Source organism: Podarcis pityusensis (assembly GCF_964106645.2).
Source record: "Podarcis pityusensis genome assembly, chromosome: 3".
In the NCBI taxonomy this organism is placed as follows: Eukaryota; Metazoa; Chordata; class Lepidosauria; order Squamata; family Lacertidae; genus Podarcis; species Podarcis pityusensis.
In genome coordinates this window covers 21,264,223-21,277,935 of record NC_138026.1, presented here as the reverse complement: position 1 = coordinate 21,277,935, position 13,713 = coordinate 21,264,223, and the positions used below count along the sequence as shown (strand labels likewise).

Here is a 13,713-nt window from a genome sequence, read left to right as displayed (position 1 = left end):
CCATTTTATTCAGTTCTCCACTTTTACATCACTCAAGATTAACGACACTGTTGATTTTATCTTAATAAAACTTGACTTCCTTCCCTCTCTTTCTGCGGTTCCTTAAATTTATTTTTTAATCTCTTCCGCATATCCAAATTAACTTAATTTGCTCATTTATTAATCTACTTTAAATATATACCCTCATAAAAATGTAGGTTATTACAATAATCCTGCCAATGTTCTTTTATGTTTACAATTCATCTGTCAATATTCCATAAACCATTTCCATTATTTTATTGAAATGTGGTGTATAAACGCACTGTTAACGAAGCAGCAACTAACAAAATAAAATAATAATAATAATAATCTAAACAAAGGGCTGGATTTAGGTTTGATGAGGCCTAAGCTACAGAAGGTAATGGGGCCCTTTATATGTCCAGGTGTCCTTTGTCAACAACAAATCGTCGCTGTTTTTGTGTTGAATATATGCTATATGGTAATTTATGAACCTAATAAGTATCTAAAGCCATTTGCACATGTTGCCATGCAACCAGTCCATGCAGAATGTAGGCACCCTATATATAAAGGTAAAGGTAAAGGGACCCCTGACCATTAGGTCCAGTCGTGGCCGACTGGGGTTGCGGCGCTCATCTCGCTTTATTGGTCGAGGGAGCCGGCGTACAGCTTCCGGGTCATGTGGCCAGCATGACTAAGCTGCTTCTGGTGAACCAGAGCAGCGCACGGAAACACCGTTTACCTTCCTGCCGGAGCAGTACCTATTTATCTACTTGCACTTTGACGTGTTTTCAAACAGTGCCACCCTATATATAGAAATGAGCAAACCAGTGATATTTTAGGGAGCAGGTGGAGCCCATTGCTTACATCCTAGGAGCCTACACAACACAAAACACTGTTGCTGTATGTAGGTTTTACTTTATTTGTTTTCTATCTTATATTTTGGAAATTGGTACATCCAGTTTTGTTTTTTCTTTTAAAAAGTTTGGGGCCCCCAAGAGAGTGGGGCCCTAAACTATAGCTTGTTTAGCTTGTAAGTAATTCCGGCGCGCTTAACAGCAAAAAAAGACTAACGAATTAATGCGGCGTTTGGAATCTGCAAAACATTGACAGGAGGAGCAATTAAAAAAGATAATGAGCTAAGCCCTAAGGGCGCCTTTACGCGCGCCTTTTCCCTCCCGGGCACGAGAGGCGAGAAGCGAGAGCGAGGCGGGGCAGGCTCGCCTCCTCCGGGCAGGCGGGCGGAGCAAGCCTTGGCCAACCCCCGGAAGTCTCCGGCGAAGCGGAGGCGGAGCTGCCTTGTCGCCGGCGCCCTTCTCCTCCTCCTCCTCGGTGCGCGGCCAAGAGGCACGGGGGTGGCGGGCAGGTGAGGGCGTCGCGTGCGCTTCCCGAGCCGGAGGAGGAGCTGCCGGTGCCGGCTGCTCCTTGCTTCTCCGCTGCGCCCTCCCACGCTGCTTCCTGCCTGGGCCACCCGCGGGCCATGCGGCCGAGCTGCGGAGCCCTCCTCTTCCTCCTCGGCGGCGGCGCCTGCAGGCTGCGAGGCGTGAGAAGAGGCGCCTCCTCCTCCTCCTTCATGTGCTAGCGACGTCGCGAAGCCCAGGAGCCGGATCTTCATTTCTTCTTCTTTCTTTCTTTCTCCCTCCCTTTTTTAAAGTCAGCCCAACTCTGGCCGAAAAGATGCTGCTGTCGCTGGTGCTGCACACCTACTCCATGCGCTACGTGCTGCCCACCGCCCTGATGATGGGCACCGCGCCCACCTACGTGCTGGCCTGGGGCGCCTGGCGCCTGCTCTCCACGCTGCTCCCCGCGCGCGTCTACCACGAGGTGGATGACCGGCTGTACACCCTCTACCAGAGCATGGTGCTCTTCTTCTTCGAGAACTACACCGGCGTGCAGGTGAGGGCGGCTGCTGCCGGGGGCGGGGGGGGGCTGGCCGAGGCGCCACGCCTCCTTAGGGGGGGCTGGGGGAGATAGGAACCCACCCCCTTGTCACCTTTCTCTCCACCACCTCGCGTCTCTGGATGCCAAGGCGGAGAGGGACTCGGGCAACTTGGCTACAGGTGGGCGAGGCTGCGCGCAGGTGAGCGAGCGGAGGCAGGGGCTGCGCCTTCCTCGCTGCGCTCTCTCTCTCCCTCCCTTCCCAGCAGAGAGGGGGTTGCCCCCTCGGTTTGCTCACCTTCCCAGGCTCTGGGTGGCCTTGCAGGTGGGAGCGAGCCTTCCCAGGCAGCGCTGGGGCTCTGCCTACTTCCTCGATGCTGGTAACACCTAGGTTGAGTACAGCACAGTTAAGGTTGCGCACAGCAAGCCGAATTTGCACTGGGGAGACAGCAGAGTTTCCTTCGGGAGGGTGGGGGGAAAGGGACCCTGATTGGGGTCACATTCGACCTGTGGAATGCCTTCCAACCAGATGTCAAGGAAATAAACAACTGTCTGACTTTCAGAGGGCATCTGAAGGCGTATAGGGAAGCTTTTAATGTTTGGTGTGTTTTTGTTGGGAGCTGCCTGGAGTGGCTGGGCTAACCCAGTCCATAGCTGTCAACCTTCCCCTTTTTTGTGGGAAATTCCCTTATTCCAGTGCTGTTTCCCGCTGCTATCCCGGATTGTTAGATATCCCATAGACTGTCCCCAGCACAGGTGAGGCTGCTAATCCCTTATTTTCGAGGCTGCTGATCCTTTATTTTCAAATCTGAAAGTTGACAGCTATGACCCAGTCAGATGGGCAGCATATAAATAACAAAGGTGGCACAGTTGGTCTAGTCTTCCTTGTAACTGTGGCTCCCAGAAAGAGGTGACCTACCAGAGGCAGTGGCTTACCTGCCATGCCCCTTTGAGTGGCACGTTCAGTCTGATGTACCCAGCCTGCTGCTGTCCCATTGTGACGGTGCACTTCTGCCATTCCTTTCTGGCTAGTACATCACTCGGAGGGTGAGTGATCGAGGAAGAGAGGTAGCTGTCAGGAACAGCCCTGCCTCAACTTGCTCTCCACTCTCTGTGGGTGGTAGAGCAGGGAGGAATCTCTGCCTGTTGAACCCAGTTCCAGGTTGCACAACCTAGAGAGGCTGGCAAGCGAGCAGGTGGGAAATGAGCAGAGGTAGCAAGGAGCAACAGTCAGCTCTTCCTTTCCACCTCCATGCCTGGGCTGGGCTCTATTCTCAGCACAGAGAGAGGGCAGTTGAATAAGGATTGCTGGTGCTCTTTTGCAAAGGCCACTGTTTACCCACATTGGTAGGTGAGCAGGTGAACAAACAGTATCTGTATTGGCAACCTTTGCCTTTTTCCAGCAAGACCTCCACCTCTCTAGGGTTAAAGGGGAGGAGCAGACTCTTCCACCCCAGCAGAGTCCGAGCCTTCCAAGATTACTCCTGCCAACTTTGGCGGTTGTTTATCATCTGCAGGAGACTATCTTGACTTGTCTGGGACCTTGTAAGTTGCCTTACCATCCACCGTACTGTCTAACTGGCACTCGGGAAACAAGTGCAGGCCTCCTCCCAACTAGAGAGTGAAAGGGGAATAACGCAATGAGGATTCTGTACACCTTAAAGACTTAAAGGGTTTATTGTGTCATAAGGCTTTGTGAACTTGGCCAATGAAAGCTGGCCATTGTAAACCTGCCAGCCTTTAAGGTACATGCCTGGTGTTAAGTCTTAACAGAATAATATGGTTACCCTTCTGGAATTTGACATAGAGGAATATAAAAGGAAAAGGTATGATATTGCATGTTGCTCATCAAGGTACCACGCCTTTTTAAAAGGTGGTGTTTTGTGCATCTCTGGTTGGCCGCACTCAACTGCAGCTACACTGGTTCAGACAACATGCTTGAAACGGTGGTTCGTGCATATATGTTGAATGGCAGATCTTCAATAGTGGCTGTGACGTGAATACAGCACTAGAAAGTGCTATCCTTCTGGACTGAAAGGTAGCCCCTGAGTGGGGAACCTGTAGCTTCTCAGATGTTGCTGAACTATGTGCTTCCATCATCCTTGACCACTGACCATGCTGATCGGAGAGGACTGGAGTTCCACAGTGTCTGGAGGACTGCAGGGTCCCTGTAATCCTTTGAATGGCTTGGTATTTGAGCAAATTATGCAAGTATGGTCCTTCCTAGCTGTCTTTGCCACCCATCTAAGGAAAGGCATAGACGTATGAGCTCTCTGTGAACAGTAAAAGGTAAAGGTGAAGGTACCCCTGACCGTTAGGTCCAGTTGCGGATGACTCTGGGGTTGCGGCGCTCATCTCGCTCTGTAGGCCAAGGGAGCCAGCGTTTGTCCACAGACAACTTCCGGGTCATGTGGCCAGCATGACTAAGCCGCTTCTGGCAAACCAGAGCAGTGCACAGAAATGCCATTTACCTTGCTTTCGAACTGCTAGGTGGGCAGCAGCTGGGACCAAACAACAGGAGCTCACCCCATCACGGGGATTTGAGCCGCCAGCCTTCTGATTGGCAAGTCCTAGGCTCTGCTTTAGACCACAGCGCCACCCACATCCCTGTGAACAGTAGACTTAAATAGATCCATAAATCGGCAGTCCCACTTCTCTAATAAGGCATTGTGGTTTGACTTGTCCCTTGTTACCTGTTGCTTTCTAATGTGAAACAAGGATAGGTTTAAGTTGCCGTGAACTTCCAGTTAACATTCCATCCAAGCCCATACATTCAACATCAGAAGGAGGAGTTACTTCTACATGGCTTTGGTGCACCCAACTGAAACTTTTCTGTCTCTTCCTCCAATTTCATTTAGTATTTAAACTGTTGAAACTCTTAAAGATGCTAATAAGAGTTCAATCTGCAGAATTTTTCAACAACTTGTGTTGCATGTTTTCTTCCCCGAGTTGTGCTACCTAAGCCTGATATCTAGAGGATGACTTCTAGTTTCATTCTAAACCATCAGTTCATCATGTGGTAAAGCTGTTCCTAGGCCGTACCACTTCGGATTGTAAGTGGGGAATTGCACGATTCAATGGTCTGTTCCCCACTTGAAAGCAAACATACTAACAATGACAAAGAGATTAATTTCAGTCAAGCTTATCTGTTTCACATGATGATTTGGGGCCAGGATTGGGAGTTGTTGTTTTCTCACTGGTGGTACATTTGATCATACAATTCCATACCTGCAACCTGTCAGTACATTCATTCCAAAGACAATTTTATTAAATAATATAAGCTATATTACTCTTAAAAGTCCATTGGCTTTACATTATGCCTGTCGCTACACCAAGTGCCTGCTTGATGTCTTAAAATGTCTTCACCAAACTACGCGTGCTAACAGAAGCAGCAAATCCTTTCCACTGATGAGAACTACCAGTTGCTATGTATTACAGTGTAGTTTCCCGATCATAAACTAGAATGGCTCCCCAAACTAATAGCTGCTTTTAAAAATGAGAGATTTGACAGCGTATCTTTACGGCAAGTGCATGTAGTTTCGTTGGAGATCTGGAAGTGATAACTTTTTTTGGCTGCCGAAACATCTGAGGGCCGAACCTCAAGGATCGCCTCTCCCCATATAAACTGACAAGGACCTTGCAATCATCACCTGAGGCCCTTTATTTGTGTGTCTCCACGAGAGGCCCAAAGCGTAACAACATGAGAACGGGCCTTTTCTGCAGTGTCTCCCTGCTTGTGGAAGCTCGCCTGGCTTATATATCTTTATATATCTTTAGACGCCAGGGAAAAACATTCCTCTTCCCTCAGGCCTTTGGCTAATTAAACATCTAATTAAATCTAAGGCCTCTTAAATTGGGCTGGGACCCAGGGATATTGTTTCTGGGTTTTTTAATTATTATTTTATATATTTTTGTGTTTTTGTAAATCGCCCTGTGATCTTCGGATGAAGGGCAGTATATAAATTTAATGAATACATAAAAATAAAATAATACTATGTTTAAACAAACAAGCAAACAAAAATCTTTTTAGATGAATGCTAAATGGGTTGGTAGTATCCTGATCTTTGGACATGCCAGTTTGGAAGCAAGTTCCAAGGAAGCTTGTAGTCAGCCAATTGTATTTAGGCAAATCTTTTCAAGATCAACTGTTCATTTCAGCACTGTTGCCAGCAAGCAGATGTTTCAAACTAAGGGTACCAAACTGATGTTAGATGGTCCTTTCATTGAGTATGCTTGACTAAACTAGTCATCCAGAGGTCAAAGACTTCTGCATCCTGTTAAACTTTTCAGTTTTGTGCTTAAAGTACTTTCATTGCTTTCTCTTCATTCATGAGGTAATGTTTTCCTGTTTCCTCCCCTGCCATTTCTATCTTTATGATGATAGTAAAATAAAAACCCAACCCTCTCTCACTTGTGTACCTTACCTCAATCAGGTTGTGTTAAGAAAAATATATTTTACATATTTGGATCCTGTTTGCTTTATAAATATGCATACATGTTTGCTACTAATTCTACAGGAAGATCGGGAGAGTGTGCTAAAGGGGTTTTCATCTTTTAAAAGGGATTTCAAAGATGGAAGCTGGGTCTCTGTTTAAAGCATAATACATTCCCTCACGTGAAATAATTCCATTATTTTCACATGTTGGTTCTTGAACTGATCAGGTACTGATTGTTACATAGAAACACTTAAGACAATGTCTGCTGCCATCTTTTTACTGTTGCTTCAATGGGTATTGCGTATGACTTTTGCTGTAATTGTATTTTTTTTTGTTTGTAAACTGCTTTGAAATTCATTGGAATAAATAGCAGCCTAGAAATACTATGAATCAAATCAGTATTAAGACTTTACCTGAACCGCACTAACATGAACATGTCATGATTTTGCAAGATAAACTTTTTCTCTCTCCTCTCATTGTAAAAGAATGATTGCATGTAAGAGTACACTTTTATAAGCCAATTTACTTGTACATCCCTTCAGTTTCATAGACTCAGGTGAACGCTTAAATTATACATGGTCATTCTGACTTCAGTAAAGTGCCACATAAAGTCATGGGTAGATTAAGTTGGGGCATCAAGGTGAAAGAAAGGGAAAAGGTAGTCCTGTCATAATGTGGGAATTGTTAAATCTTCTCTCTCAAGAGTTTAAATAAAATAAAGCTTGCTCCTAGGTTTTGTTGGTGTTCTTCAGGCTGTTAAATCAAGTACCTTTTTTCTTTCCTAGATAATTCTGTATGGCGATCTGCCAAAAAATAAGGAGAATGTGGTATATATATCAAATCATCAGTGTACAGGTTTGTATGCAATTTCCTTACCTGTAAGAGTTTTTAAATTAAATAATTATTAAAAGCAAAAACAAAAAGTGTTAATATAACCACTGAGAATGAAATTCTCTAGATATAGATACTTGGGATTGCATGTTAAGATTAAATAAACAAAAATACACGGTATGATCCTGATAGATGAGCAGGATAATGGGTCTTTTAAGCTGTTTCTTTGCAAAACAGCCCCCACATGCTTCCTAACAAGGTGCCTCGAATTTGGAAGTGCTTTTGAACCAACACAAACAGTTGTATCCAGTGGCGGCTCTTGCACAAAGCAAGACACCCATTGGTTTTTTCCAGTCCTGCTCATGGCAGCCCACTGAAATGCCACCCCTAAGCTTGGGAGGAACCAATGGAAGAAGGTATTGTAACGCTCAAGAGGGATGCAGTAGGATTGGTGAAAAATGGGGGGGGGTCTGCCTTTCATGAGCAAAAGTGATTTCCACTGGAAATCTGCGTACAGTGTTCAGTTTTAATTGTGTGCTGCTCATTTTTTGCCAAGTGTCTAATATCTGTTTTGAACTTGGCTGATTGGCAAATTATATTACGCCACTTTTCCGTGTATAAGACAATTTTTAAAATTATAAATTAATGTTTGAGCGGTTCTCAGCAGTCCCCCCCCCAAAAAAAAAAGCTCAGCAACTCTCAACTCTTTTGTAAATTTGGAGTCCCCAAAAATAGGGGTCGTCTTATACATGGGGGCGCATTATACACGGAAAAATGTGGTAAATACTGGAACCCTGGGGGGTGATTTCAAGAAGTCCCATTAATTCTAGTTCTTCTGATTCTGGTTTTAAGGGCACACTACTTAACACGAAGGTGTGTTTCTGGTTCGTTGTCTGTTGAGTCAGTGTTTCTCACCAGATCCTTCAAGATACGCATCTATTCTGTGTTGGCAGGAGATTAAAAGTTATGTAGTGGTATTATGCAAACAGTACAAGCTTTGTTTAAAAAATGAAGAAATGTGTGCTAAAATACTAAAGAGTAATAGGGGAATATGATTGTGGAAAGAACTTACCTTGCATTGCCACTGACCGCAGTTCATCTTTCATGTTCATAAGCACTAGACGAGCATTAAATAATGTTGGGAAGGATTTTGACATTAACCTAGGGACATAAATGTTTGAGTTTTGTTTGTTTGTTTTGCAGTTGACTGGATTATAGCAGATATGTTGGCCGTCAGGCAAAATGCTCTGGGACATGTTCGATATGTTTTGAAAGACGGGTTAAAGTGGCTTCCTTTATACGGGTGGTATTTTTCTCAGGTAAATCCTAATCCTTTCTCCACGTCACATGAAATAACTAGTACTTTCTGCTAAATTTTGACATGTCTCAATCCTGAGCATATTTACTTGAAAGTAAATCCCATTTATTTCAGTAAAACGTAGTCCCAAGTACTGTAAGGCATGCTTGAAGTCAGGTCCATGCAATGATTCTGTCTTGATAATGTGTTTTTGTTTCATATTTGAAACAGAATAGTGAAACTTCAACTCTTTCTAGTTAGCAGATTTTATCTGGTAGGGTTAGGAGGGTATTTTTGGCTCTCCAGTCAGGTGTTTAGCAAACTAAAAGTACTCACTGAACTTGGGACAATGCCCGCTAAGATGCAAAAACCACGTGTCCGTGTCCTACACGATTAACAGTGCAATTCTGGCATTTATTTATTTATTAGAAGTAAGTGACATGGAGTTCTCAGGTAAGTGGGTCCAGGATGAACCCTAAGACAATTTCGAGCGTACTGAATAGAGTCCCACTGAATTCAGTGGTGTTGACTTCTTAGTAACCATATATAGGATTGCATTTGAAACATTTGTCCTTTAGTTAAATTAGTTACGTATTTCAGTCTGGCTTTAATCACATTTTAGTCCTGGGTTTGACTCAGTGCATGGACTGTGTTTATTTATGGGATAATATCCTTGCTGTTGCACATATTCATAACATGTTAGCAAAATTGGGTTGTGTTTCCAAAGAAAGCAAGAATAATTTGATAGATGTCTGCATATGCTAAAATTCGCTGAATTGTGGCTTTTATGTCTTTGTCACCGTGAAGTTTCTGATTAAAAAACAACAAGTAGCCCTTTTATGTCAATGACTTGATTTAGATATGTTCTTATATTTTCTTATTCTCTTTCCTTTTTGCTTTTTTGCTCCTCTAGTTGAGCTTCATATGGATTTTATCCTAGTAGGCTATCAGGGTGATCTAGTGAGCTGTGTTCCATTAGACACAATAGTTGAAATTCAGAAGATCTTTGGGAGACAAGGGGTAGTGTTTCTCACTAGGTGAGTGTGGTTCCATATCTAAACTCGTGACATATATTTTTAGCAGAGAGAGATAAGAGCTATAATGACAGTTTTCCACTTCTCTGCATATGGTCCCATAATTCACATCTTGTGTCACGAAAGTCACAAGATGTTGGTTCGCAGATGCAAAAACACAAGCTGCATAGCACATACCTCCATTTTTCGAACGCCACTCAATACAATCACTTTAAATGAATGAACCCCTTATATATTTTGGAGTTGCTTTCTGCTGCCAGGCGGGGATGAGGGGTAGAATTTTCATACATTAGTTTCTTGTAGGTTCCCCTTTGTCATTCGTTCAGACTAGGGCTGCCATACATCTGGACATTACCGGGATTTCAGATGCGGATTTGATGTCTGGGAGGCGGGATTTCCGAAAGGCGGCACTTTGTCCTGGATCTTAGGCAAGTCAATCGGAAAAAACCCTTTGAAATATGGCAACTCTAGTTCAGACCAGGTAGTGACTGATCTTCCATGGGTGTGCTGCCATAGAAAATATTCATTATCAGGGTGAGTTGTGTTTTGCCAAATCCAATGTATGAAATGGGCACCATAAGAATCACTTCAAATGTTACTGCTTCGGTGTGAAGGCCACTCAAAAAGTTGGGAGTAGATCCCTGGAGAGATCTAGCCTGATCTATGTGGTCAGTAAACTGGGATTATTCATATGGTCACCCTGGTGGTAAGTAACCGTACACATGTTACAGTTCCCCCATGGAATCCTTTTTTTGGTTGCCTTCTCTTAAGAACCACAATGTTTGACTCAGACCTACAAGTTTGGTGCATGGAAAATAGGTTCCCCCTGGAGGAAGCTTTCAATTGCTCTTCATGGCTGTTGCTTCTGTGATAAAATCTCACCCTGCGTGTTCATAAACAATATGTGACTGCTCATTGAGTGTGTCACCGTGTGGATTGAAAAGCTTGAGAAATAAGATTGGCTACTTTTCTCCATAGCAATAAGTTTAAAAACAAAACAAAAAACCTCTTACGGGCATAAGAAAATTGACTCCTCTGTATGACAAGCGCTGCAGAGAATGATTTTCTAAGTCATTCCCACATGGTTGTTAGTTGGTATGCGCCAGCATTTGATCTAGCAGGTGCACTGAGAGAAAAATGGACCTTTGGTACCTAATGGTAAACAATATGGCATGAACTGCAGTCAATTACTTGCTGGTGTACAAATCGGGCCTTGAGTTGAACCAGTGAAGTTGTTTTCCTTTGGCATAAATAATAATAAATAAATTTTTATTTATGTCCCGCCCTCCCCAGCCGAAGCCGGGCTCAGGGCGGCTAACAACAATAAAACATTTTAAAATCATTTCATTAAAAAATTACTTCAAATCAAATTGATGGCAACCATTGGTAGAGTTCTGTGAAGATTGCCAAAGGAGGGAGTCAGGCTGTGCCCTGGCCAAAGGCTTGGCGGAACAGCTCTGTCTTGCAGGCCCTGCGGAAAGATGTCAAGTCCAGGGAACAAGGAAGGACAGCATTGTTTTTACATTGCTTCTTTTCCCTTGTTTCTCAATACAGGTGCTGCAACCATGTCCAATTTATCTGTTTCACTCCAGAGATATTGAGCGATTTGCAGATTTTTTAAAATCTTGCAATAAAATCCAAAAATTAAATAGTCCCACAAATCCTCGAACTGCTTTAATAGTTCATAGGTTTTCCCCAAAGAATTCTGAGAACTGTAGTTTTAGGTCCTCACAGACCTAAAATTCCCAGCATCCTTAACAAACTACAGCTCCGAGGATATGGTTCCCCACCTTTTCTTGTCCATGCCCCTCACCTAAGCATCTCTGAAATCCTGATCTCCCCCCCCACCCCGTGACATATAATTCTTCTTATTCAAAAAGTGAACTCCTGTTTACATGGAGGAAACTAAAAGGCCATTAACTTGCTCTAAATCATTCTCAAATTGCCCCCCTTGAAAATCAAACTGCCCCCTGTGGGGCCTGTGCCCCACGTTGGGAACCACGGCTTTAGAGGAATTCATGTGCTTTAAATGTATGGTGTGGTTGTGACCTCAGGAAGTGGTTTTCAGGACACCCCATGGCTATGTATTTTTCATCCTCGGGCTGAGACCAAATTGTCCTCCTCCTCCTTGCTCTGTAGCCGTGTGATAACAGATTATTTCATCAGAATAATGCTCTTGTTGTTTTCTGGAAGGGAAGAGGCAGCAAATTAGCAACGCAAGAAGAGCCCTCCTGGATCAGGCCGAAGGCCTGTTTAGTCCAGAATTCAGTTTCCCACAGGAAACAACCAGCAGCTGTTGGTTTTCTTGCCAGTGGCTATCACCAGACTGAAAATGCCCATTCCTGGAGCTCCCTCTCCTCTTGGAAGCAACCCACTTCCTCCTGACAAGTGACTAAGGCCAGGTGGTTCTTCTCCTGTCTTCTGCAATCACAGTAAATGATTCTACTTGCTGTCATTATAGGATAGGTATTTTGTTTACTCCCCATAGTTGTTCAAGATCATTCATCCGCCATTTTCCCAGTTAACTTCCAAAAAATACTAGTCTGCCGAGCAGTCTTATTCCCATGGATGATGAGGTGATAAAAAGCTGGGTTTTCCTTTAGATCAGCTGTTCTCAACCTGAGGGTCCCCAGATTTTGTTGGACTACAACTCCCATCATCCCTGAGCTCTGGCCTTGCTAGCTAGGGGTGATGGGAGTTGTAGTTCAACATCATCTGGGGACCCACAGGCTGAGAAAGGCTGCTTTAGATCATGGGTTGTGGATGCTTTTCATGCTGCAAATAGGAGAATTCAGTGGACACCTTGGCCAACATTCAGTGTCGCAAATCACAGTCTGCAAATTATGGCACTTAAAGGTATTTAAGGGGAAATTCTATTGATAAGGATATGCAAAGTATGTGGAGTCAGTTGGCAGGTATTCTTTTTTAAAAAAAAAATTCTCCCTGACATGCCAAATGGTACAAAAACAAAACAAAAAACCACTTCCTCCTCTTCCTGTTGATACTGTGTTGGTGATGTCACTCGCGCTCCACTAAAACTTTCCAGTGACAATTAATTACAGAATTGTGATGGAATGCATATTTCCTACCTCAGATAAACATCCTGTTGTGGAATATATATGTGTAGGATCTGAGTATGTAGAAAGCAGAACACTAAGGAAAACATGCTAGTAAACACGTCTGTATGCTTCCTGCCCAAACACAAAACACACTCTTAAAGCATTAGAGAATAAATATGAAAAAGCTAATATGGTATTTATCAGCTTCTTGGAAATGTATTCCAACACTCTATTGATTCTCAGTTTAATGTTGATTCCCAGAAAAGTCCTACATACACAACACTGTGCCGTGAAGTGAACATGTATGTAGATAAAAAGTAATAGCTTAGAATGTGGCAGAAAAATATCACCTGATCCACCTGACTCTATAGAAAACTGATCTCTCAGTTGTAAACATTTTTACTTGGAAGGAAGGCCTGGGGATTTCAGTGGAATTTAGAACTTGAAAACATGTAGTAACTTCATCAGAGGTGATGGTTTTAACATTTGTCCTTTGTGAGATACGTTATAGCTCCCTGTAATTATTTTGTTTCAACCCTCTACTTCTTGTTATTACATGCTTTACCCCTATAGCTGGTCAAGCCCATTTATAATAAGTTTCCTATATTAAAAGTTAGGGTTGTGTTTGGCAAAGTCATAGAGTAAATCCATGGACGTGATAAACTTAAGTCCTTTGATTTCAGTGGGTCTGCTCTGAGTTTGACTTAATCAGATACAATCCAGTATTGTATGTGTGCCTGTTGCTTTTCTCTTGAGTAGGCATTGCATGCTGAGCCAGCTGTCTTTGTTTTGCAGACAAGGGCTGCTGAATGCTTTGAAGCAGTTGGCCAAGCTTGAAATTAGGGAACAAAGCGATAAAGCGATTAAACATTAGCAGCTTTTCATCTTAATTGATTGTAATAATCATTTTATTACTTGTATGTGACACCTGAGGTCTGCTATAATCCTGATTCTGAGGCAATCCCTGTTGTATTCTCTACATCAGCCTTTCTCAAGCTTGGGTCCCCAAATATTGTTGGACTGCAACTCCCATCATTCCTAGCTAGCAGAACCAGTGATGTTTGGAGTTGCAGTCCAACAATATTTGGCAACCCAAAGTTGGAAAAAGCTGTTACATACTAATCAGGCCACATCTATGCCCAGTTCTGGGTGCTGTAATTTTAAGGAAGACATTGACAAAT

At 43.4% G+C, this 13,713-nt stretch overlaps 1 protein-coding gene across 1 annotated transcript in view; it reads left to right on the top strand.

Annotated features, from left to right (window-relative positions):
* Positions 1 to 1,255: 1,255 nt before the first annotated feature.
* AGPAT5 (1-acylglycerol-3-phosphate O-acyltransferase 5) overlaps positions 1,256 to 13,713 on the top strand; it is a 31,772-nt gene continuing 19,314 nt past the window's right edge. The window contains exons 1-4 of the mRNA XM_080999295.1: positions 1,256 to 1,363; positions 1,652 to 1,893; positions 7,097 to 7,166; positions 8,346 to 8,461. Of these exons, the coding sequence (XP_080855421.1) occupies positions 1,675 to 1,893; positions 7,097 to 7,166; positions 8,346 to 8,461 (405 nt within the window). The 5' untranslated portion in view covers positions 1,256 to 1,363; positions 1,652 to 1,674. The remainder of the gene's footprint in view (positions 1,364 to 1,651; positions 1,894 to 7,096; positions 7,167 to 8,345; positions 8,462 to 13,713) is intronic.